Below are 25,312 nucleotides of genomic sequence, written 5' to 3'. Positions count from 1 at the left end.
TACATTTGATCAATGTTTACTCTTTTAAGTGCATATATGGTGTGCTTTGCCTCATGCACCACATAAGTGTATTGAATAGTACATGTCTAGGATTTGAATGTAACCTAGAAGGGGGATGAATAAATACTATTAGTGAATTTATCTAATTTGTTATTGCAAACTAAAAACTAATTAGACAATATAAATAATCCACAATACATAATTTTTATAGTAGTTTGACTTTGCAGGTCTATGTTCACTCCTCTTTTGGTATTAAGAGATTATTTCATTAGTGACTCTCTTTCAATACAATAGGTAGAAGATCAAACTTTTACGAATCTTTATTAGTAGGGCAAGAACACCCTTTACAATCTTTTTTGACCGAGCAAAAGTACCATTTACAATTCTAATTCAACCTAGAATTAGAATTATAATAACAAACAAAGTTACAAAGATAAGATATTACCTGTCAAGTGATACTATGACTTTTTACCCTTTAAATGAATGTAATGTAATAATGAGTTGAATGCACAAATGAAATGCTTGCACCACTTTGAAATTGCTTGAGCTCAACAAGCCTTAAATCACCTTAGCCTCAATCAATTTTGATGGCCTTAATTCCTTGGAAGAATTTTTAAGATTTACACAAGTGGTGAGAGAAATGTATTTTTCTTTAATAAGAGGCTTACATGTATTTGCAAGTGAAAATTTAGAATTTTTCCCCCACTTTATTGATTTTTAATGTAGGCCAAAGGTTTGGTTTTAACTTTTGTTCTTTTTCCTAGATTAGAGCAAAATATGTGACAGCAAAATAAAAATTTACAATTTTTTATTTTTTGGGTATATGGGGAGGGTGTATCCTTCTAAGAGCGTCAGCTATGTTAATAAGAAACAAATAATAAATGGGACAAAATTTGGCTACAACCCGTGTTGCTTTGCCCTAATCATATGTGTGGACATGAAATCATGTAGGGGTATTTTTAAAAATAATAAATACTTTGAGGGTATTTTGAAACCCAGTAGATAATTTGGCCATTTTAAAAAATCGGAGAAGAAGAAGAAGTAATAGTTTACTTTTGTGGGAAAATCAAAGAAATTTTTTTTGAGAAGAGAATAAAAGTAAATAAAGAGTAATTAGTATGGGGGAAGATAGAAAATTTTCCTAAATAATACAAACGGTTATGAAAGAATCTATTTTTAAATCTTAAAATTTTCGTTTACGTTCCTTAAACTTTCCTTGCAACCAAACAAAACCATAAGTTATGAGACTCTTGCATATTCAGGGCACTTTGCTAGTGTCTTAATCATTTATATTAGAAAGGAATCTAGTGAAACATTCATAATAATAATGAATCTGAGTGTTATAAAAGTTATACCACGAAAACGTGAAAATAAAAAAACACACATGCACAAGGCAATATTAATGTAGTTTATAGGCAATGAAAACTAAGTTTACATCTACAAAACTAATCAAAACAGTGATTTTTCATCATCTTTGAACTTTTTTATCTCTAATGCTAACCTTTAAGCAACCATACTCTTTTTCTTGCAACCCCAACCTCTCTGTTCGTTTTATTTTTTCATTGCTTACATGGTTGTCTAATATGTCAGTATGATCAATTTTAAGGTAAACATGTCTAGAGGGGATGAAAAATCACTATTTTGGTTACTTTTGTAAACCCAAAACTCAATTTTGGCTAGTTTTATTAGTTGAAACATTGAACAATAACTGTTGTAAGCAAATCTAGAAGTAGCTAATCATATAATTTTCCCAAAATTCTACTGACAAAACCCTATACTTTTCATTACAAAACCAATAGATCGGAAAATGATGGATTGTTTTGTGAAAGTATTTTTTGGCATGTCAAAAGTGGAATTTGTGCTTTTGGAAATTGTTGAGTAATCGGATATAAAAAACGAAGACCTGACCGTTTGTGAACAATGTGGAGTTGAGTTTGCCGATTCTTAGGTATGAAGATATCAAATGGAATACATCAGACTAATATGTCCAGTAATTCATGTATGGTATTTAAAACATCTTTCTAGTTATATTGTGAATCTTTTAGATAATCCTCTTAAAGAACTAGAAGGCCTAAGTACATTGTGTAAAGAAAAACCTAAAAGTAGCTAGTGGTACAAGTTTGACCCTGGTGGCCCTAATCAGCCTTGAGCTTGAAAAGGGCTTGGACTCAAGATTTTGGCCTTTAGGACGGCTCAGGGCCAACTGCAGGCCTGAGATTACTCTTTGGCCCGCTGGACTTGTCCCTATCCATCCTTAATTTTTTACTCGACCCCTGATTCTGATTTTGACTTTGATTTTTGTCTTGATTCTGGATCTGATTCTTGGCTTTGATCTTAACCCTAATTTTGTCCCTGATCTTGACCCTAATTTTGTCCTTGATCCTGACCCTAATTTTGTCCCTGATCTTGACCCTAATTTTAGCCTGATCTTGACGATAATTTTGTCCTTAATCTTGACCTTGATCTTGTCCTTGATTTTTACTCTGATATTCATATTAATCTTGATATAAGCATTAATTTTGACCTTGAGTCATTTTAATCATATTAGACTAAGAGTTCACTTTTTATTTTATTCTTTAGGATAATTTTTATTTGGACCCCCTGAGGTTCTACTCAAGTCATTTTTAGTTTCCAAAAATATTGACATTTTTCATTTGCCTCCAATGTGGTATCTCAAAAAAACTAATCAAGGATAGATAGTCCATTTGTAACTGAAGTACCATTTTTTTTTGTAGAAGGCTAAATTACCGTTGATTTACTTGTTAACAATGTTTTGAATAGTAGCTAAAAGCCTATACCACCAAGACTAGCCGCTCTGCAACTCCTCCATCAGCCGCTCTGCAACTCCATCAGATCGAGACGTTTGAGGCGGAGAGACCGCCGAGTAGCTCTCCGCCTCCCCGTTCCCCTTCCGTTTCCCGTTCTCTCTCTTTCCCTCGTTTCTCTCTCCCGCCCTCTCGTTTCTCCTTCCCGTTTCTCTCTCCCGTTTCTCTCTCCGCCTCTCGTTTTTCTCCCCCGTTTCCCTCTCGTGTTCTCTCTCCCATTTCTCTCCCGTCTCTCGTTTCTCTCTCCTTTTCTGTTTCTCTATGTTTTCTCTCCCGCCCTCTCTGTTTCTCTCTCCCGGCATCTCTTGCTCCTCTTTCCCGTCTCCGCCTCCCTCTTCCGCCTCCGTTTCGCTTTCTCCGTTCGTCTAGGGTTTCCCCTTGTCTGTGGGTTTTTTTTTTTTTTCTTTTTTTTTTCATCACGCTCCTTTGGTTCGGGCTTCGCGTTTCCGGTGCGGCCGGGGCGTTTTATTTTGGTGCCCGCGGAACAACTCCAACTTTGGGTACAGTTGTTCGCGTCGAGCTTGACTAGTCGCCTTCGGCGAGTCGGATGGCGGGTCTACACCTTCTCGCACTTTCGTTGCTACCATCTCCCCCGTAGGAGTTTTGTGTCCGCCCTTGCGGCGTTTTGTAGGTTCCCCTATGTGGGTGTTTGTATCTTCCCCTAAGTGGGTGTTTGTATCTCCCCCTATGTGGGTGTTTGTTCTAAGGGTATTATGGACGCGATCCATTTTGGGCTTGACCCAACCCTTATCCTGGCTGGCCCTGTCCATTGCATGTGCGACAGTTTGGTCATATGCCGCTCCTTGGTTCGTTTCGAACTTTGTGTACTCATGCAGTTTGTACTTTTTTTAATTATTTAAAGGAAGTGCTATTTACCAAAAAAAAAAACAATGTTTTGAATAGAGATATTTTGTTGTTATCGAATAAGGATATTTATTTATCAAACAATTGTGAATGAAAACATACTTTGTCAAGGAAATGGCAAGAATAGGGCCAATCAGGGCTAGGGACAAGGCCAGAGCTAAGACCAAAGCTAGGGATAGGGTCAATCAAGGCTAGGGATAAGGTCAATCAAGGCCAAGGACATGGCCAATCAAAGTCAGGGTTTGGGTGAATCCTTCTCGGCAGGCCCTAAGTAGGGACAATCAAGGCGGAAATATGCTTGGCTTGGCCTTTTAGGGCTTAGGGTCTGGGATAGTAATACTTAGCCCTGAATTAGGGTTAAGACATGAATGAGCTTAAATTAGAATATATGGGCTGGGCTTAGTATTGTAAAAGCCTGAGTCGTAGCCCTTCTTAAGTACCTAATCAAGTAATTTTCTCAAAATTCTGTTCCCAAAAAAAAATAAAAAATCCCAAAGGAAAATCCACATAAAAATCATGGAATTGTGATTGGAGTACCTGCATGCCTCTTTCTCTACTGTGTTTGTGGAGTCGCAATACCATAGCCCAATTCGCCATGGAGGAGAAAAGCCATTCATCGATTGTGCCGGAAATGATTGTGGTCGGTGACCCTCGGTCCCTTGAGAAGAAAAAGGCAGCAATCCTAAATGCCGGTGCTGGAAAACTCCAGGTTTCTCTGCTGTATTTAACTTTTCTTTCTTCCCATTTTCCATCTGGCTCGTAGTGTACTCTCTGTGTTGTTTTGTTTAATTTCTTTATTTAGGTTATTTTTTTCGGATTTGACTGTTTAATACAACTTTCTTACGTGGGTTTGTAGTTCTAGATTGATCTTGCTAACATTTCATAATCCAATGTCAGGTAATTGCAGATTTTGATGCTACACTGACGAAATACTGGGTCAATGGATGTCCAGGTCACAGTGAGTGCTAATGCTATTTCCTCAATCAACTCACTCTAAGCACCCTTCATGATCTTATATTTACTTAATTTCTAATAAAAATGGTTAGCTAGTCACGGCCTGTTGCAGTTGGGTAATCGAGAATGTGAGAACAAGATGCAGAAATTATGTGAATATTATTATCCCATAAAGCACTCCCTGACGATTCCATTTGAAGAGAAAGCAAAGCATATGGAAGAATGGTATAGCATTCTGCCCTTAACAATATTTTGCTTTTTGTTCAGCTGCCTGAGTAATCAGGTTCCAGTGCTTGAAACCTTGGTTCTTCAACAATTTGCAATAACAAAAGCATATAAACATCTAAGTGAGGAAAAAATTTAAAATGGGATCAAATGATTCCGATGTGATGATTTTTATTGCCAAGTATCTGCTAGGCTTTAACGTTGCCTGTGTGTTGATTCTGTAGTTGAGACTTGGTGGGTCTGAAAATGCCATATTCATTACTGCAGGCAGGAAAAAGGTCATGCACTCCTTATTGAGGCTGGCCTTACCATTGATGCCATAAAGAGTTCTGTGGCTGATGCAAAAATTGAACTTAGGGATGGGGTAGTTGAACTGTTTAAGCTTTTGGAGGTATCTGCTTCTCTACCTTGTATGGCATACTGAACATGATCTTGAAGATATGGATAATCAAAACTATTTGGTCCATGCAAAAATTTTGAAAAGTGGATTTCTACCATATATTTGATATCACTTGATTTGCTGCAACTTACTTGGTGTTGGTCCTGCCAAAACTGACTGATAGAAATGGAGACTTTCTGCCAAACTGAACCATAGTTGTTCAAGGTGCTTGTTGGTATTCCCTTGTGTTTAGCTCTCCTCGAAAGCTTTGGCAACAATGGTACTGAAGTGACATGGCAGAGTGCTGAATGTACTATATTTGTTTATTCAGTTGAAACTGAGCTGGTGATTTCCTTCCTGATTAGTTAATCATTTGGGGATCAGATTTGGTTGTCCTCTTTTCTTCTCATATTCTCTGCTATAATTGATAGGGCCTGCTAGAAATCAGATGCAAATTTAGAAAGGGACTCATTGGTTGGAGTTTTGCTTTTCATCTCTCTGATTGACAGGAAAGAGGTGTGCCTGTTATTATACTATCTGCAGGGCTTGCAGATGTCATTGAGGAGGTTAGTTTCAAGGGTTTACTCACAGTTACTGGAGGGGGTAAACAGTTTTTGTGGATTACTCTTTTCTAGTAGCATCACAGTATTTCCTGAATTGTGGAGACAGCATTCTCGACAGCATTTGTCATATGCCTGAGACCGTTGTGTTTATGATTTATTTTTATTTTTATGATTTTTAAATTTCTTTAGGTTCCTTACCAGGTGTTGAGGCAGAAACTTCCTGTATTTCCTAAAAATGTCAAGATTGTGTCAAACCAGATGGTATTCAGTGATGATGGCCGCCTTGTATCTTTTAAAGGTATCATTCTATTTATCATCGTAAAGTATCATAATTAAGCAGCCTTTTTCCCTGAAATTTTTGGGTAAGCCGCTTATTAAGTGAAAACCTTTTACCTTTCTTTCTTTATTTCTTGAAACATCCTGATGGCATCCTTCTGTTTGATTGGATCACCACAGGGATCTTTGAAATTTCAGTAATTTGGTTATAGTAAAATTTCAGTTATTTGGTATAGTAAGGCCATGACAGTATGATTGGCAAATGAGGAATCAGCACTGTTTTAGTTGAAATTTCAATAATATCTGTCAAGTGCATGCCATTTACAAAAATGCATTGTTTAGGTGAAATTTTCAGTCATGTTAGCCATTCGCCCTGAAACGGCCAACTGAAACTCTGATACAAACCAAATTCAGGGCCAAAATAGAGCCTAGGGTTGTTTCCCCAAGCCCTATGGCCCTTAGTAGCACCAGGGGTATTTTGGTAATTTTTGCAAATTTGTGTTGTGTGCAAATTAGGGGATAGCTGGGTCCAATATGTTTGTGGGACCCTAGATCTACTTTTACTTTTAAATTTGAATCCTTATTTTTCTTATTAAAGAGTCCTGATTAGAGTTTGATTCCTAGTTTGTGAAGCTGTCCCCTAGAGTTGTTCTATTCCTTGCAAGGAGTCCGTATCTACTATTAGAATCCAAATTAGATTCCTTTAGAGTAAGTTATGAAGGTTTGTTGTGCAAGTAAAGTCCTGGTCAATTAGGAGTTTCAGATTGATTAGCATTGCAAACCACCACAAAGTAAAACTAGAATTAAAAGAATTTAATGGATCCCTAGACCCCAAGATTTTTATGAGTGAAGAGCTTTCCTAGATAATTTTTTTAGACTGATATGACCTGTCAGAGGATAGAAAGTTGAGATTAGCTAAGGCCAAACTTGTAGGGGTGGCTAGAGATTGGTGGAACACTATGGAGAGGGAATTGTATTATGAGGGTAGAGAGCTTATTACTTGGAACCAGATGAGAAGGGGATTGACTGAGAGATACCTACCCGAACACTACAAAACTAGACTACAAGAATGATTTCATACTCTGAAACAGGGAACCATGTCAGTTGCTGATTATATTCAGCAATTTGACTTTTTGGCCTCAAGGACAGAGACTTGGGAAAGCAAGCTAAATACACCATGACTAGATTCTGGCTTGGTCTAAAGTATGAAATATAGGTGACCCTAGGTGTAATAAACATAAAGATATCATAGATCTATTCATGGTAAAAAATTCGAGGGAAACTCAAGTTTCGATTGGGTGAAAATGTGAAACTTAGGTGGAAACTTGGGAAATTTCGAGAAAACCGAGGATTTTTCCGTATAAGTTTCGACAAGTTTTGGAGAGTATTTTGGGGTGGGATTCCGTGTTTAAGCTAATTAGAGTATAAAGAACACATTGGTTGTATTTTGCTGAAAAATCAATGTAAATACGTCATTCAATGTATATAGCATCAACGTAGAGTTGTCCGAAAAGTACATTATAAACTCAACTACTTAAGCATATAACATTCAATATATAATTTCTAACTTCAAAATAGTTGACAATAAAAGGAAAATAAAACTTAGTGCTAAGAGGAGTGCCAATAGTGGATTCATCCTGTGAGCTGAGTAGTACTATGCCTGTAACATCCTCTCCTCCAACCAACAAACATAGACATCCCATGACATTTTATGCCTATGGTTGTCAAGGTAATCGACAACTGTAACTTTATGAGTTTGGTCATCAACATGCTTAAGATAACTAGCCTGAGGGAATACGCACTTTGGATTGGGAAGTCCTGATGGAGGGGGTATTTGTCGTGGTATTTGGGGAAACATGAAATAAACAAAAAAATTGAAAATTTGGGAAAGCTATAAAATTTACAGAAAAAAAGTCCAAAGTTTCCACGAAATTTCCCAAAGTTTCCCACGAAATTTGGGAATTTTTTTTTCATGAACCAGGTGGTCCAACTAGGTTGAACAAAGTTTCGACAGGTTTCGACAAGTTTCAACAAAATTTCAATAGTTTTGATCGAAACTGAGGACTTTTTTTAACTGAGGTCTTCATGAGTTTTGTTTCGTATTTTCCAAAATGCGAAATTTCGACCGAATTTTGTACCATGGATCTATTTGACAAAGCCCTACATGCAAGTAGTAGACCAGTCAGGACTTTTGGACAGACTCATCATCACCACACCAAACCCTTTTCCATGATTTAGCTTCATTTATAGGCTTAAAATCCAGTATCTAATTAGCAGAAGGGACCAAATTACCCTAGACAACTTCTGTTACGTTTCCCGCTCTCCCGATAAATCTCAGACAAATAAATAGCTGACAAAAAAAATAGAATATGCCAACTTACATTGAACTAGTTCAAATTAGGACACAAATTAAGCTGAAGTATGGAGATCTAATAAACATAGAATTCCATTACACTACTTGGACACTTGGATTTTTATGTCTTTGTTCATGGATTCTACACCCTCAATTGATAAATATTATGCTAGGTCGTTCCTCAATAGAATATGTGACACACTACACCATGGACCAGCTATAGTAATTAGTGGGCAAGGGTTAGCTAGGGAATCCTCAATAAGTGACACGTCGTATCAGTGCCTGGATGTGGTGATAAATAGGAAAAGGTTCCTAAGACGTGGACGAGTGCAGGTAGAGAAGCTTCTTTAGAAATGTAGGATCATATTGGCATCTAGGAATATAGGACAAAAGTAAGAGCTTAGAATTGATGGATATTATGAGGAAAAGAAGGATTAATATAGCTTGTATTTAAGAGACTAGATGGAAAGGTTGAACATCTGAGTAGTTGGATGACTTTAAACTTTCGTACAATGGGGATATAAGTAATAACAGTGGAGTGGACACAATAATGCATAAAGATTTAAAGAATGATGGGGTTGGATGTTGAAAGATTTGCTGCTATGATCATATGTATCAAGTTTGTGTTGGAGAAAGATTGTTGTTGAAAACATGGACTGAGGTTTCCTAATTAGAATAGGATTATGTTTCCTTATAAGTCTAGAGTTTTATTTCTAAATTTCCTTTTCCTACTTAGTATAGGACTTAACTAGGTTGTAACTATGAATACCCTATTGGGGTCTTGTGAATGCTATACTTTTAGAGGAGCAATTCCTCACATTACAACATGGTATTAGAGCAAGGTTTTGTTTTCATCCTACAGAGGTGCCGTAGAATTTTTTTTTTGAAGTCACTATTCACGTGTTTGTTTTCTTTTCGGGTATCCTGGAACTGTATATTGGGTGATTAAGTGCATGTCTAGGAAAATTTTGTCTAAGGAGTCTGGTATTTAAGCGGACCGGTTGTGTCCCTCTAGTCTTTCCTGGAAATTTCCTGGTGTACTTTGATTCAACAATATACCAATTGGAGGTAATCTGAGGAGATACTTTTCACGTGAATTAATGGGAGTAATTTTGAAAATATTTCAGGGACTTTTTCATAATTCTGAAAAAGTTCAGGGATTTTTTTGCAATTTGCAACAATTTTAGGGGACTTTTTTGTAAATTTTGAAAAAGTTCAGGGACTTTTTTAATTTCTCCTTGCAATTATGGCTGATCCCATATCTCCTTTATCTGGTAATTTTTGCCCTCCAGTAAAGTGCGAGTATTGTGGAAAAAAGTGTCATACAAAGGACAAATGTTGGAAGTTGCATGGACATCCAACAAATTCCCGTGGAGAAGGTAGAAATGGAATCAAGGGCAGCAATCAAACATCTGCAAATCAAACCAATTCTGACACCCTGAGTACTCCAACACCTCTTTCCTTAGATGAGCTCCAACACCTTCGCCAATTGATGTCCAGACTTGACTCATCTTCTCTAATACATACTTCTAGTACGAGTATAGCCTCTGTCATTGATCCCTCTGTTGATCCACAAATCCCCACAGGTATTTTTGGTTGTCACAATGTCAATTTGACTTATCCCTCCTGGGTAATCGACTTTGGGGCAACCAACCATATGACAGGCTCATCTACTTTGTTTCATACTTATTCATTTGTCCCTATTGCTCAAGATGTTCGAATGGTTGATGGGTCTCTCTCCCTATCTCTAGGAAATGATCTATTATTTGTTCGCCTACTCTTACCTTATCTAATGTCATGCATGTTCCTAAGTTTTCGGCTAATCTTTTATCTATTAGTAGCCTTACTCGTGATATAAATTGCAAAATAACTTTCTTTCCTTCTCATTGTGTGTTTCAGGACCTGGAAACAGGGCTTACGATTGGCAGTGGTAGACGAAAGGGGGGGCTTTACTTAATGGATGGGTCCCCATCAGCTCTTTCGACGATCTCTAGTTCCACCTCCCCTGCACTTTTTACCTTATTACAGTGGCATAGTCGTCTTGGCCACGTTCCTTTACCTATTTTGTCCAAATTATTTCCTGATCTGATTAAAAGGTGCAATTTAAATGATTTTTATTGTGAGGCATGTATTTTGGCCAAACAGACCAGGCATGTTTACCCTATTTCAGATAATCGTAGTAAAATTCCTTTTTCAGTCATTCACTTTGATGTGTGGGGTCCTTCTCGGACCGTGTCTGTATCTGGTCATAGATGGTTTGTTACCTTTATCGACTGTTGTACTAGGGACCACATGGGTTTACTTACTTCACTAAAAAAGTGACGTTTTCTTGGGCTTTCAAAATTTTTATAATATGATTAGGACTCAGTTTGGGGCGACAATCAAAATCCTTTGTACGGATAACGGAACTAAGTACTTGGGTGGCGCATTCCCTTCCTACTTAGCAAACCATGGCATCATACACCAAACTAGTTGCGTCGACACTCCACCTCAAAATGGGGTTGCCGAACGCAAGAATAGACATCTACTTGAGGTAGCATGTTCCCTCATGTTTTCTATGCATGTGCCTCCTCGGTTTTGGGGTGAAGCCGTTCTTACTGCGGCATATCTAATTAACCAAATGCCTTCCTGAGTCTTAGACCAACGTTGTCCCCTTGAGGTTCTTTTTGGTACAGCAGTCTTTACAGTCTCACCTAAGGTTTTTGGATGTGTTTCCTTTGTCCGGAACCACCATGTTCATAGAAAGTTAGATCCTCGTGGGTTAAAGTGCATTTTCTTGGGTTATCCTCCTACACAGAAGGGGTATAAGTGTTATCATCCTAGTTCTCGTCATTTTTTTGTCTTTATGGATGTTGTGTTCCAGGAACAAATTCCCTTTTTTTCCCTTACATCTCTTCAGGGGAGAGTTTTAGTGAAGAGGTTCAAATGTTGATTCCTCCTTTCGATATTTCTCCTGAGATGCCTACAGATGATCCTCCTTTGGAAGATGGAATGACCGGACAGGAACAGCTGGTGGATGATATACAGGGGGAGACTAGACCTCTGAAGACCTATCAAAAAAAGCAACAAGTGACCCCTTCTGAACCAAGCCAGTCAAAAGCATTGGTTCCTGGCCCTGAACAATCCGTTCCTCCAGGTGAGTCTGTCTTTGACCCTTCTTCTAATCCTACTTTAGACTTACCAATTGCATTAAGAAAGCAGCCTCGAACTTGCACCAAACATCCTATTTCCAATTATGTTTCATATCAGTCTTTATCTCTATAATTTCAAAGTTTTATTTCCTCTTTGTCCTCTACTTTTATTCCTAACACTTGGCAGGAGGCATTATCTCACTCAAATTGGAAAGAAGCTAGAAATGCAAGCTCTGAAAAAAAACAAAACGTGGGACTTGGTGACTTTGCCCATAGGAAAGCAAACTGTTGGGTGCAAATGGGTGTTTGTGATCAAGTACAAGGTAGATGGGACTGTTGAAAGGTACAAGGCAAGATTGGTGGCCAAAGGTTTCACTCAGACTTATGGCGTTGACTACCGGGAGACATTTGCCCTCGTTGCCAAGATGAACACGGTTCAGTACTATTATTTCATGTGCAATTAATAAAGGGTGGAGTTTACAACAATTAGATGTGAAGAATGCATTTTTGCATGGAGAACTCCAAGAAGAGGTATATATGGATATACCACCTGGGTATTCTACTAGATAGGCTTATAGGAAAGTGTGCAAGTTAAAGAGGGCTTTATATGGGCTGAAGCAATCTCCAAGAGCGTGGTTCGGAAGGTTCCATAAGGCAATGATATCTAATGGCTATAAGCAGAGCAATGCAGACCACACTTTGTTTATTAAAAGAGATGATTGCCACACTACTATACTTTTAGTGTATGTGGATGATATTGTGATCACAGGCAGTAGTGAGGATGAGATTTCAGCATTAAAGACTTTTTTGGGAGCTGAATTTGAGATCAAAGATATGGGAAAACTAAGATATTTCCTAGGTTTAGAGTTGGCATATTCTACTAGTGGTGTATCTCTATCCCAGAGGAAGTATACATTGGATCTTCTTGAGGAAACTGGAATGCTAGGATGTAAGCTGCTTGAGACTCCTATTGAGCCTAACCTACACTTGAAAGCAAAGGAAGGAGAATCAGTTGACAAGATAAGGTATCAAAAATTAGTTGGAAAGTTGATCTATCTATCTCACACTAGACCTGACATCACATTTGCAGTTAGTCTTGTTAGCCAGTATATGTATGATCCCTATTCCTCACATTTGAATGCAGTATATCGGATCTTAAGATACTTGAAGACTACTCCAGGAAAATGAATTTTAATTTCAGCTCATGGACATTTGAAGATTGAGGCATATACAGATGCAGATTGGGCAAGATGTCCAGATGATAAGAGGTCTACCTCTGGGTATTGTGTATATGGGGGAGGTAACCTTGTGACTTGGAGAAGCAAGAAACAGGTTGTAGTTGCGCGGTCCAGTGCCGAGGCCGAGTTTAGGGCGATTGCTCAAGGCATTTGTGAGGTACTATGGCTTAAAGGGCTGCTTCAAGAGGTTAGGACAGATTTGGAAGTTCCTATATAGTTATACTCAGATAGTAAGTCAACAATCAGCATAGCTCATAACCCAGTACAGCATGATAGGACTAAGCATGTGGAGATTGATAGACATTTCATCAAAGAGAAGCTTGAGGCTGGGCTGATCCATATCACCTTTGTTACTTCAAACGAGCAACGGGCTGATGTGCTCACAAAGAGCTTGAGCACAAAGATATTCAATTACATTATGAGCAAGTTAGGCATGATAAATATCTATGCTCAAACTTGAGGGGGTGTGTTGAAAACATGGACTGAGGTTTCCTAATTAGAATAGGATTATGTTTCCTCATAAGTCTAGAGTTTTATTTCTAGATTTCCTTTTCCTACTTAGTATAGGACTTAACAAGGTTGTAACTATAAATACCCTATTGGGGTCTTGTGAATGATATACTTTTAGAGGAGCAATTCCTCACATTACAACAATTGTAAATATAATTAGTGTATGCACCTCAAGTAGGTGGATGAAAATAATAAGTTACAATTTTGGGAATAAATGGATGGGTTAGTGCTAGGAATTTGTTTAGGAGAAAAGAATATCATAGGTGGTAATCTTAAGATATACCGGGAAAGGTCAAAGAAGCTATGAAGGTGTACATGGAGGATTTGCTTTTGGAGAGAGGACTGAGGAATGATCTTAGTTTTAGACTCTCTTGTTGCTTTTTATTTATCTATTGTAAATAATTACATCAAAAAGAGAGGAGCATTTAATTATTGTTTGCAAGGTGTTGCCAGGGAGAACTTAACCACATAACATACATCAATGGTCTATGGTATGTGCTTTAAGCCCCACAAACTCTTAAGAAGAGTGAGATTAATTATCTTGGGGTTAGATGGTGGAGCTTAAAAGGTGTTTGCTTGAAATCTTTCACAAATGAAGTAACCAACAAGGAAATAGGGAACTTGAGGGGGACACTAATAAGATGTGGAATGAGACAACTACATGTACTAGGAAGGTGGCTAAAGATGCCTTAGATGAATTGAAAGGAAAGCACCATTCCTATAGAGAGATTTAGTGGTGGGATGGTGAGGTTTAAGCAGCCATTGAAAATAAGAAAACTAGCTTTAAGACATGGTGAAGGACTTAGGATGTAGAGGGCTTGTAAAGGTGTAAATTGACTATTAATGAAGTTAAGAAAAATTGTGGGGAAAAGCAAGGGAGAAGAAATATGCAAAACCTATATAGTAAGCTAAGCACAAAGGAAGGGGGGAAATTTATTTATTAGGTAGCTAAAATTATAGATAGAAAGAGTAAAGATTTAACCATGTTAGATGTATGAAAAGCAAAGATTGTAAAGTACTAGTACATGATGAGGACTCAAGAAGAGATGGAAAGTTTATTTTTCTAGCAGACTAACTTAAAAAACTTATGTCAGAAGTTTGACAATATCTATGATGGCACCAATTTTTGAACATATATATAGAAAATTATAATGTTTGAAGTAAAAGAATCTTTACTAAGGATAAAAGTATGCAAGGCACAAGGTTCAGATGAAATCCCAATAGAAGTATAAGAAGATTTTTGGGAATTTACAAGCTAGCTTGGCTAGCCAAATTGTTTAATAAGATTATGAGCATAAAAAATGTCAAATGAATGGAGGAGAAGCATCGTGGTTCCAACTTACAAAAATAAAAAGAGATTCAAAATTTTAATAACTATATAGGCATAAAACTGTTGAGTTCTCACCCAAAAAAAAATAAAACACTGATGAGTCATACTGTAAAGGATAAGCTTCTGAATTCAAATTGAAATTCAAATCCATCGTAATTAACTCTATCCTCAATTGATCTTATATCCAACCAATCAAGAAGAGTTTGAGTTATGCTTAAAGTGTCAACAAGTTGTAATTCAAATTTAAAAATTAAAATAATATTAATATACATCTCCCACTCACAAATTTGAGTGTGGAAGAATTTTTTTCAAATGAAACTCTAACTTGGTATAAGTTTCTCAGCCTCTGACCACAGTTCACATGATCCTCAGGACTTTCTCTTCTCACCACAATGAGCTTACCTGCTTCCTACAGCTCTGCCATTGCCATGGCTTCCCCTCTAATTTCACCTACTAGCATTGTTTCTATCCTACCTGTAAAGCTTGATCGAAGCAACTATCTCCTTTGAAAATTGCAATTTCTCCTTTTACTTCATGCATATGACCTTTATGGCTATGTCGATGGAACCAATCCAGCTCCTCCTCAAACCATACCCAATCCCTCCACCACATCACCCACACCAACCTCCATTCCTAACCTTGCATATTCTCAATGGCGCAAGCAAGACCGAATGATCTTATCTTGGATCATCTCCTCCCTTTCCGAAAGTGTTCTTTCTCAAATCTTTGGTCTCACCACTTCCCACACTGCTTAGAGATACCTTGAACGAACTTATGCCTCCCAATCCCAAGCCCGCATAATGCAATTGAAATATCAACTCCTGCAAATTCGCCAAAACCATTCTTTTATGGCTGAATATGTTCAACAGATTAAATCTATTGTTGACCATCTCGCCGCTGTTGCTCACTCAGTTTATAATGCTGATATTATCCTCATAATACTTCGTGTCCTAGGACATGAATATGAATCCTTTGCCACCTCTATTACCTCCCGTCAACAAAACTAATCATACAACAATGTAGTGTTAGTTTCGCTATATACCAAGTGCCAATGCCTTCAAGCTGAGTACTTCTCCAGAAGCTTTCTTGGTAGCACCCACGACTTCATTTGATCCTTCTTGGTACCCTGACTTAGGTGTCACTCATCATGTTACATCCAATGTAACCCACATGGATACATCAATGCTTTACCATGGTACTGATCAACTTTGCATATAAAAAATATTGGAAGTGCTTCTCTAGCAACATCTAAAGTGCTACATATTCCTTCTACTACTAAAAATTTGCTCTCTGTGAGTAAATTTACGTATGATAATGATGTTTATATGGAATTTCATTCAAGTTCTTGCTTTGTGAAGGATCTTAAAACGGGACTGTTCTACTTCAAGGATCAACTGAAGATGGCCTTTATCGCTTCCATCCACCATCTGCATCTCCCTCAGTTAATCTCAAAGAACGTGTCTCAAGAAGTCTGATATGACTGATTAGGGCATCCGTCGAAGAGAACTTTGGACTCTCTCTTCGTAGTTTTAGCTTGCACCAACCTTCATCCACTTTACCAGTTTTGTGTGTCTCATGCCATATAGGAAAATCACATAAATTACCTTTCAAGTTGAATAAATCAAGGGTTGTATCTCCATTCCAGTTATTACCCTCTGATTTTTGGGGCCCTTCTCTGTCATCATCTACACAGGGTTATAGTTATTATATTTCTTTCTTGGATGATTACGACAGATTTATATGGCATTTTCCACTTGTACCGTCATTCTGATGCACTTTCAATGTTCAAACAATTTTTTATTATGTAGCCAATGTCTTTAATTCCAAGATTCAAAATTTTCAATCCGATGGTGCTAAGGAATATAAATATTTTGATAATTTTTTCAAAGATAGTGGTATATCTCATCTCATCAGTACTCATGCCTACACACTTTTGACTAGAATGGGAGAGCGGAACGGAAGCATAGACATATAGTAGAATCATGCCTCACTCTTATGACCCGTGCTTCAGTCCCTCTTATTTATTGGTCAATTGCCATTGAAACAACTGTTTTCTTAATCAACAGAATTCCCACACTGGTACTTGGGAATAAATCTCCGTTTTAGGTGTTTTATCGCAAAAATCCAGATCTTTCATTTCCCAGAATCTTCAGATGTGCATGTTTTCCTTGGTTACGACTTTATAACAAAAAAAAAACTCCAATATTGCTTTAGGCAATGTATTTTTTTTGGATAGAGCAGTTCACACAAGAGGTATGTATGTTATGTTCCAACTCTTGGCTGATCCTACATCTCTAGACACGTAATTTTTACGAAACCAACTTTCCCTTTGCAACTCAACCTCCCAACCACCCTCCCCCACTCACTCCAATCCCACCATAGTTACAATTGATAATCTCATTTTAAATTCAAATTTTAATATTTCCCACCCCACTCAAACTTCTAATACAAATTCAAATTCAAATTCGAATTTGAATTTTGAAATGTCCGAAATTCCATGTCAACATTTCACTGCACCTGAAACCCTAGCCCATAATCCATCTCCACCATCCTAACCAACTTAACCTGAACCTTAACCATTTTCAAACCCAAAAAACGGGTCATCTCAAAACCATCTCTAAACTGAACCTCCTAGCCACCTCTCTTGACAATAATCCTGAAACCAAACCCACCTCATACACCACTGCTAGTAAAGACCCCAAATGGAAGCTTGCTATGAGCGAAAAATTTGATGCTCTCTTACGTAATGGTACTTGGAGTCTAGTTCTTCATCAACCCCACATGAATTTGGTTAAAAATAAATGGGTTTACAAAATCAAACGAAATAATGATGGCTCTGTTTCATGTTATAAGGCTCGTTTGGTCGCTAAGGGATTTCATCAGTGTGAAGAAATTGATTATTTTGACACTTCTAGTGTTGTTGTCAAACCTACTACCATCCGCTTGATTTTATCTCTAACAATTGCCCAGGGTTGGACTCTTCGCCAATTGGATGTTCAAAATGCATTTTTAAATGGTGAATTATTTGAAGAGGTTTACATGGTTCAACCACAGAATTTCATCGATTTAGAGAGACATACTTAAGTATGTCACCTTCAGAAAGCTTTCTATGGTTTAAAACAGGCCCCTAGGGCATGGTCTCATCGGCTTGGCAGTTACTCACAGTCCTCATCTGACACGGCACTATATTTTCATACTTCAGCACATCAAACAATCTATCTTCTTGTATATGTGAACGATATTGTTCTCATTGGATCTTGTTCTTCCGAGGTTAACTCTGTCATTATAGGCATTGGCAAAGAATTGCCATTAAAGACCTCGATGACTTAAACTACTTTTTAAAGGTCAAGGTCAGTCGCTCACCTCACGATTTACATCCCTGCCAATCAAAATGCTCTTCATATCTTTTATGAAGGACCAATATGCATGAAGCCAAATCAGTCACAACCTCAACCTCCATCATCAAAGCAACCTCTGAGGAACCTCGCCTCTATGATGATCTGTCCCAGTATAGAAGTACAGTGGGTGCCCTTCAATATTTAACTCTCACACGCCTTGATATAGCATTTGTTGTCAATATGGTTTGTCAATATATGCGATGACCTACAAATGATGATTGGGCTGCGGTTTAAGGAATTCTTCATTATCTAAAAAAGACCCCATCCCACGGGATTTTATTTCAGCCTATAACTAATCTCTCTCTTATTGCCTTTAGTGACGTGGAGTGGGCCGGTTCAACTACTGATCGACGATCTACAAGTGGCTACTGTGTCTACTTGGGCCTTAACTTGATCTCTTGGAGTTCCAAGAAACAACCCACTATGGTTTGCTCCTTTATAGAGTCTGAATACACAGGATTGCTAATGATACTGCTGAATTGATATGGTTATGTCAGCTACTACGTGAACTTGGGGTTGTTACTTCTGCACCAACTCTATACTGAAATAATATTGGAGCTACTTACCTTACTGCTAATCCGGTCTTCCATGCATGAACCAAACACATTGAGTTTGACTATCATTTGTTCGTGATCAAGTTGCCACCAAAAATCAGTCAATCCGATTCGTTCCCACAAGAGACCAATTCGTAAACATTCTCACCAAAGGCTTATCCACTCAAGATTCAAAATTTTAAAATCCAAGCTCATTGTCTATCCTTGACCAATGAGCTTTTGGGGGAGTGTAAAGGATAAGCTTCTAAATTCATATTCAAATTTAAATCCACCGTAACTAACTCTATCCTCAATTGATCTTATATCCAACCATTAAGAAGAGTTTGATTTATGGTTAAAGTGTCAACAAGTTGTAGAGTTTGATTGTAAACAAGTTGTAATTCAAATTGTAATTCAAATAATATTAATATACATCTCCCACTCACGAATTTGAGTGTGGAAAAAATCTCTCTCAAACAAAACTCTAACTCATACTATGTAGTCTGAGAGAGAGTAACTAAAACCCATTTGAGACAAGAAACCACTATTATGGAGAATTAGTAAGTTTTTATTCCAAGAAGATCTAGAACAAAAGTTATTTACATTATAGAAGATTAATGGAAAGGTATAGAGAATGTAAAGAAAGATCTTCATAAGGTCTTTCATTAACCTAGAAAAAGCCTATAATAGATTCTCTAGAGAGTTAATTTGACGAGTACTACAAAAAAGAAATGTTTTAAGTAAATATGTGGACAAAGTTAAGGATATATATGATGATTTAGTGAAAAGTGTAAGAACGGTGAGGGATAAAGTGGTGAATTCCCGATTACAATTGGGTCACATAAAGGATCAGCTTTAAGATCATATTTATTTGCACTTTTAATGAATGATTTAACTAAAGACATTCAAGATGAGGTTCATTGGTGAGTGCTTTTTGCTAATGATATTGTTGTGGCTTATGAGACATGAGCCACTTAAAAATCAAAATGTTTTAAAATAAGTAGAATGAAAATGGAATATCTAGTTTGTAATTGTGGTCATGATCGGATGGATAATGAGGTTATAATACTTGATGATAAAGGGATTCCGCAAAGTGATTATGTAAGGTACCCTGGCTCGGCCATAATTCATAAATAAATAAGGTGATATAGATGATGATTTTTCCCAAAGGATTAAAATAGGGTGGATGAAGTGGAGAGATGCGTTGGGATTTTGTGTGATCAACATATTCCGTTAAAGCTTAAGGCTGCTTTTGTTTGCTGGAATAAAGGTGGGGTGGGAAAATTCTTGAAAAAAGTGTAGATTTCTTGAATCAAGGAAACTTGTCTGTTGATGTGGCAGCCCAACTTTCCCACCCCATGCCATTTTAAAACCCCACATATTTGGTGGGACTTTGTGGAAAAGTTAGGAAAAGTAAAAAGTGGGACCCATCCCTATCACTTTTCCACAAAACCCTTTCCTTTCCTTTCCTTCTCCCTCACCCCACTACACATGGGACCCACATGTTTTTTTTTCCCACCCCACCTTTGCAAACAAACGCAGCCTAAAGGGACATTTTATATAATCATCATACTACCAGCTATGATGTATGGTGCAGAGTGTTGGGGGTTGTTAAGACACATCATATAGATGAACTCAGTGTAGCAGAAATGAGGATGCTAAGATAGATGAGTGGCATAACAAGGAAGGATAAAGTAAGGAACGATTATATTAGAGCCGGTTTGAGAGTAGGCTTCACTAAATAATTAGCTATGAGAAAGATGTTTGAGGTGGCACGGCCACATTCAATGGAGGCCTTTGAGTACCCCTGTATAGAGGATTGATTTAATCCGAATCAAAGAAACTAAAAGAGTTAGGCACAAACCTGAAATAACCTTACGAGAAGTGGTGCGAAAGGTATGCATGGCCTAGGCCTTGTATCTAGTATGGGCTCAAATAAAGCTGATTGGAAGGCATGGATCCATGTGGCCGAATTTAGTTGGGATAAGGCTTGTTGTTGGTTGTTGTTGTAGATCTTTAGATTTGCTTCCCCTATTCTCTCACTATAAATAAAGCATACCATTTTTCACTTATTTTAATTGCTTTCTTTTTTTTTTTTTTAACTCCTGTAAATGTGTTCACTCACAGGGAAGACTATTCATCTCCTGAACAAGAATGAGCATGCTCTGGATATGGCCTCATCTATCCGGGATCAGTGTGGTGAAACAAGGGGGCAGAGTAATGAAAATGGTCCTGTTAAGAGAAGAACAAATGTACTGCTTCTTGGTGATCACATTGGAGACCTAGGCATGTCTGATGGCTTGAACTATGAGTATCAAATTGCCGTGGGATTCCTGTAAGTCAATAATTACTTGTTTCCATGAGCACTGGCAACTCATATGCATATATCTACTCTTATTACATCACTGCTTGACAAGTTAGGATCTCTGATGTATGTGGTACGTTTAGTGGATTTGGACAAAGATATCAAAATTCTGGATTTGGATAAAGATCTCAAAATGTACTTTGTAAATTTATTGTCTTGTAAGGCAGGAACACCATTAATAATTTCCAAGCCAAGTTTAATTGGGTTTCCTAGTTCTTTTAGGACTACGCCTACACCTAGTGTACTGATATTTCAAAACCATGGTTCATACCTAATAGTATCAGTTTGCATGCATTTTCGTATTGATTACTATAGTACGATGTCCTTTTTTTTCTTTTACATTTTTAAGGGGCAGGTCTTGGTGCAAAGGTCGGCGGACCACAGTTGTAGCCTGAGGTCAAGGCTTCAAATCAGCAAAAAAATTGATGGGGGTAAGGCTGCATAGGAAAACTGCTCTGCCCCCCCCCCAAAAAAAAAAAAAAAAAGACTCTGCTTGTGCAGAAACCATCGGCACCGGGGTTGCCCTTTCTTTTAATACATCCTTTTGAATCTTGTTGAATTTTATTCACCAATACTGGCTGATACAGTGCACTTGATAATTTTCAATACCACTGAATGATTGATAATTGGGATTATCAGTGCATTACTACATATTGAGATTAATTTGCTGATACAGTATGATATCTCAATACCAGCAGTACAGTTGATACATTCCATAAAAAATCTCTTTTAGGTCATAGACTCGATAACTGCTGTTCTGGTGGAAAAATGAGAGGTAACTGGCATGGAACTATGGAAGTCTAAAATATTATTTAATTTTGCTTCTTCGCACTTTTTGACTGAAAAATGAATCAAGGGAATGCTACTACATTATCCTTTGTTACGTTTCCAACACTATATGCCTATAGACTATTGCAGTTGCATGAAATTTCATCTTTATGAAAATATCAAGTTAATGCACGTGTCATGTTATAGATTGTTATTTTTATAGTGTTTGTGAATGATACTTGTTTTATTGACTTATGTATATTGCTTTTTGTTGTAAGATGGTATTTCCATGTGTATCTGATTTTGCTTATGTATTTCTGATGTGTCTCTTACATTACTTGACTAACTCTATACAGATGCTTTAAACCTTGCTTTTAACCTTTTGACAACTAATTCAGAATCCTGTTCTTGCAATGGTACTCTGCTTGCAGCCTAGTTTCTCTCTTGACTTTGAAAATAGGATTGTCACTCTCCACCTTTGGAAAGTAAAAAATACTTCTAATTTACTCAATTCATAGTGTTTGCAAACACTTCTCGAACCATCAAGTGACTCTGTCTTATTAAATCAGAGACTATCCCGGAACTTCCCATAGACCGGACAAAAATGGCAAGTGGAGAACTTTGAGAAGCCATAACCCTATTGTGTTGAGTGGGATTACCATAAACACTGTAGCGAATAATACCAAAAGTGTGGTGTAAGACTTGTGTTACAGCTCCAAATGAGAAACTTGCATAAACTGCACACTGTTGGTGTGTTCTCCTTTACAACACCTACATTCAAATGCTATAAGTGAAACAAGTGACAGTGGGCTGAGGAATGCTGCTTGCCTGTATTCACCCACTCTTCTTGATATTGTAGTCATCCTCTAGTGTACAAACCAGTATCTTTGCAAATCAATCTCCAAGATACATTAGCCAAAGGCCCCTTCCTATAGTTGTTGCACTGAATTGGCTATTTTGGTATTTTTAACAGTACTGTTCCACAAAACAAGAATGTGAAAAAACTGAAAAACCTGCAAAGCAGAGAGACTGCAACTGAAAGAGAGTTTTGGGTGCAGGAGAGCATCCAAGAACTTATCATCCAATTACTGTCATGTCAACTTGGTTTAACCCAACCAATATTATCCAAAAGACAACGACTCTGAATAGAAAGAAGGGAAAAAGCCATACCAATATTTATTACTGTTTGCCTGATGTCTAGTGTAACCTTGCTAATGACCATGGGGATGTCCCTCACCTGATTTAGCTAAAATATTTTCCCATGTTGAACACAGTACAGTTAACATTGACAATCAATCTGATAAAACCCAGCATGGGACTTGTTCTGCTGGACGTCCGATGAAGGAGACCCAGTGTTGGCATCCAGTTGGCTGGCCACCTGCTGATGTTAGCAAATTCTTATCCCATGTAGATGGAGGAAATTTTGGATCTTTTAAGGCTAAACCATTCAAAATACAACACCAAGAGATGTGCTGTTTATGCTAAAATATTTGTAGTATTTTAGATATCTCGTTTCTTTAGCCATATGGTTGTGATAATTATAATGAAACATATTGAAGTAGGACAAAACATGAAGGAAAAGAGGCAAAAACACTGTTCACGTTACTATTCACATGAAGAGTGTCAGAACCCCTTATTTTTTCCTTGGTGGAATATTATTAAAAGATCTTGTGGGCCCTAGACCAGATCATGTGATTATGCAGATGGAATAGAAGAGTTTAAGTAGTTTCTAATTGGGTTGCTAGTTTCTATTTTTAGAAACCTTTTCAGGCTATGTTTTTAATGCTTTATTTAATTTCAATTTCCAGTCAATTCAGTTTCTAGTCTTATCGAAACTTGAGGAGCAAGTATTGCCCTCTATTTATATGTAACATCCCTAGAGGCCCCGCAACAATTTATTGAATTGATGAACAATTGCCTTTGAAAATGAAGAATTTCTTGTCTGCCGTAAATGGCCTGGCTGATGAGCCAAAACCCCTAGTGATGTAACTCATTTCCAGGGTTCCAACAGGGCCTAGGGTTGCTTCCCCAAACCCTAGGATCCCTAATTCAAACCAGGGATATTTTGGCAAATTTTGGGTGGCTTAGGTTTGGGTCCCATTGAGTCCAATGTGTTGTCTGGACCCTTGATCTATTTTTATTTTATTTTTCTGATTATTATTTTGCAAGATATTTGAGAGTCTTTGTTTAGATGTGATATGGAGAGTTTATGATCAGACCGGGTTCATACCTGGTCCGACCCTCGACCCCGGTCGAGACGGAGAAAACCGAATCGCTCCTGAGCGAACCGGATCCGGAAGATGGCTTGCTGAAGAAGAAAGCTTATTCGGCTGCAAGCGTGCCCTAATCTTACTTATGGATTAGGGTAATCACCCTGATGATGGCAGACTCAAACTGACGGCTGCGGATAATCATTATCAAAGGGATAACTATCGCATAACCTAACGGTTATCTCAGGAGTCCTCTACTAGCCCAAACTAGTAGAAGTCTATCGCTCAACGGATCTAACTGATGAGATCCAACGACTACCCGAAGAAGGCTCAAGTGCATCCAACGAAGGAGATTCGAAGGTACACTCTATATAAACCTCACTACCATACAAGGTGAGGGACGGATCAATCGATCAAAAAGAATACTATCTCGAGACTCAAGGTTCGGATACATACCGATAGACCTAAACTATCGCCGATCCGCTATCTAGATCACCTTTCCCGTTTCTTCATTCCTTAGCTCGTGCTTCTAGCAGCCGTTTGTGATTAAGTTCATCAACCGACTTAGCCTTCGGAGGTGGACTCCCGACCCCGCCGGTCGGGCCACATCCGACGCTTCGTTTTGCAGACATCACGTGGAGATCCAAGGGCTGAGCAGATTTTGGACGCATCATTTGGCGCCATCTCGTGGGAAACGACTTGAAAAGCCATGGTGACTAGATCAGCAGCCGCCGCACAACGCAATTCCGGTGTTCGATACACCGGGTGAATAACCCGGATATTCCCAGAAAGCCAAAATCCTATCGAAGTGGATGATGGCCAGGGAGGACGTAATCCTCCTCCCCGATACAATCCAAGATCAATTGGATCAGGTAAAGATTCAACTCTTGGAGGTGAGCCAAGCACTCCGCATGCTCACGCAGCGAGTGGTTTTACCACAAGAACCCGATCAACGCGATTCAGGGAGACGTGCATTGCCACGTGACCAGAGAATGGCTGAAGACCGGAATGTTGATCAGAATTTCCGTGAAGGAGACCGAGGACTTCGGAGGATCGATGATCAACCGAGGCGAGGCGATCGGTTCGACGGACCGCAAGAGAGTACAACCGATTCAAATACAAGGTTGGATACAGGGTAAGAACTCACTCACCCACCGTCGAAGAACCGCTCGTGATGATCGAGCAGTTCGTGACGAGAGGAATGTTCGGGAAGGACGGGCTGTTCGTGATGATCGAGTAGCACGGGATGATCGTGTTAATCGAGGTCGTGATCATATTGCTGAAGATCACCCGACCCAGATTGGTCAAGAATTGGCCAACATCAATGAGAAGTTAGGGCAGTTGGCTAAGGGAAGAATAATCGAGGATATTTACTCAGCCATTCGGAAGA

At 38.2% G+C, this 25,312-nt stretch overlaps 1 protein-coding gene across 2 annotated transcripts in view; it reads left to right on the top strand.

Annotated features, from left to right (window-relative positions):
• Positions 1–4,170: 4,170 nt before the first annotated feature.
• LOC149028008 (uncharacterized) overlaps positions 4,171–25,312 on the top strand; it is a 36,550-nt gene continuing 15,408 nt past the window's right edge. Inside the window, exons 1-7 of one of the 2 annotated variants that reach the window (XM_089167752.1) lie at positions 4,171–4,398; positions 4,587–4,647; positions 4,736–4,868; positions 5,136–5,259; positions 5,757–5,813; positions 6,012–6,108; positions 20,707–20,914. In XM_089167752.1, coding sequence (XP_089023878.1) covers positions 4,231–4,398; positions 4,587–4,647; positions 4,736–4,868; positions 5,136–5,259; positions 5,757–5,813; positions 6,012–6,108; positions 20,707–20,914 — 848 coding nt within the window. In that variant the 5' untranslated portion in view covers positions 4,171–4,230. Of the gene's footprint in view, positions 4,399–4,586; positions 4,648–4,735; positions 4,869–5,135; positions 5,260–5,756; positions 5,814–5,999; positions 6,109–20,706; positions 20,915–25,312 lie in introns of both variants that reach the window. The other variant, XM_089167743.1, reaches the window with a different exon arrangement.

This window comes from Hakea prostrata, chromosome 1 (genome assembly GCF_041222555.1).
Source record: "Hakea prostrata isolate BN-2017 chromosome 1, UWA_Hpros_2, whole genome shotgun sequence".
NCBI lineage: Eukaryota > Viridiplantae > Streptophyta > Magnoliopsida > Proteales > Proteaceae > Hakea > Hakea prostrata.
This window is presented reverse-complemented; position numbering and strand designations above follow the sequence as displayed.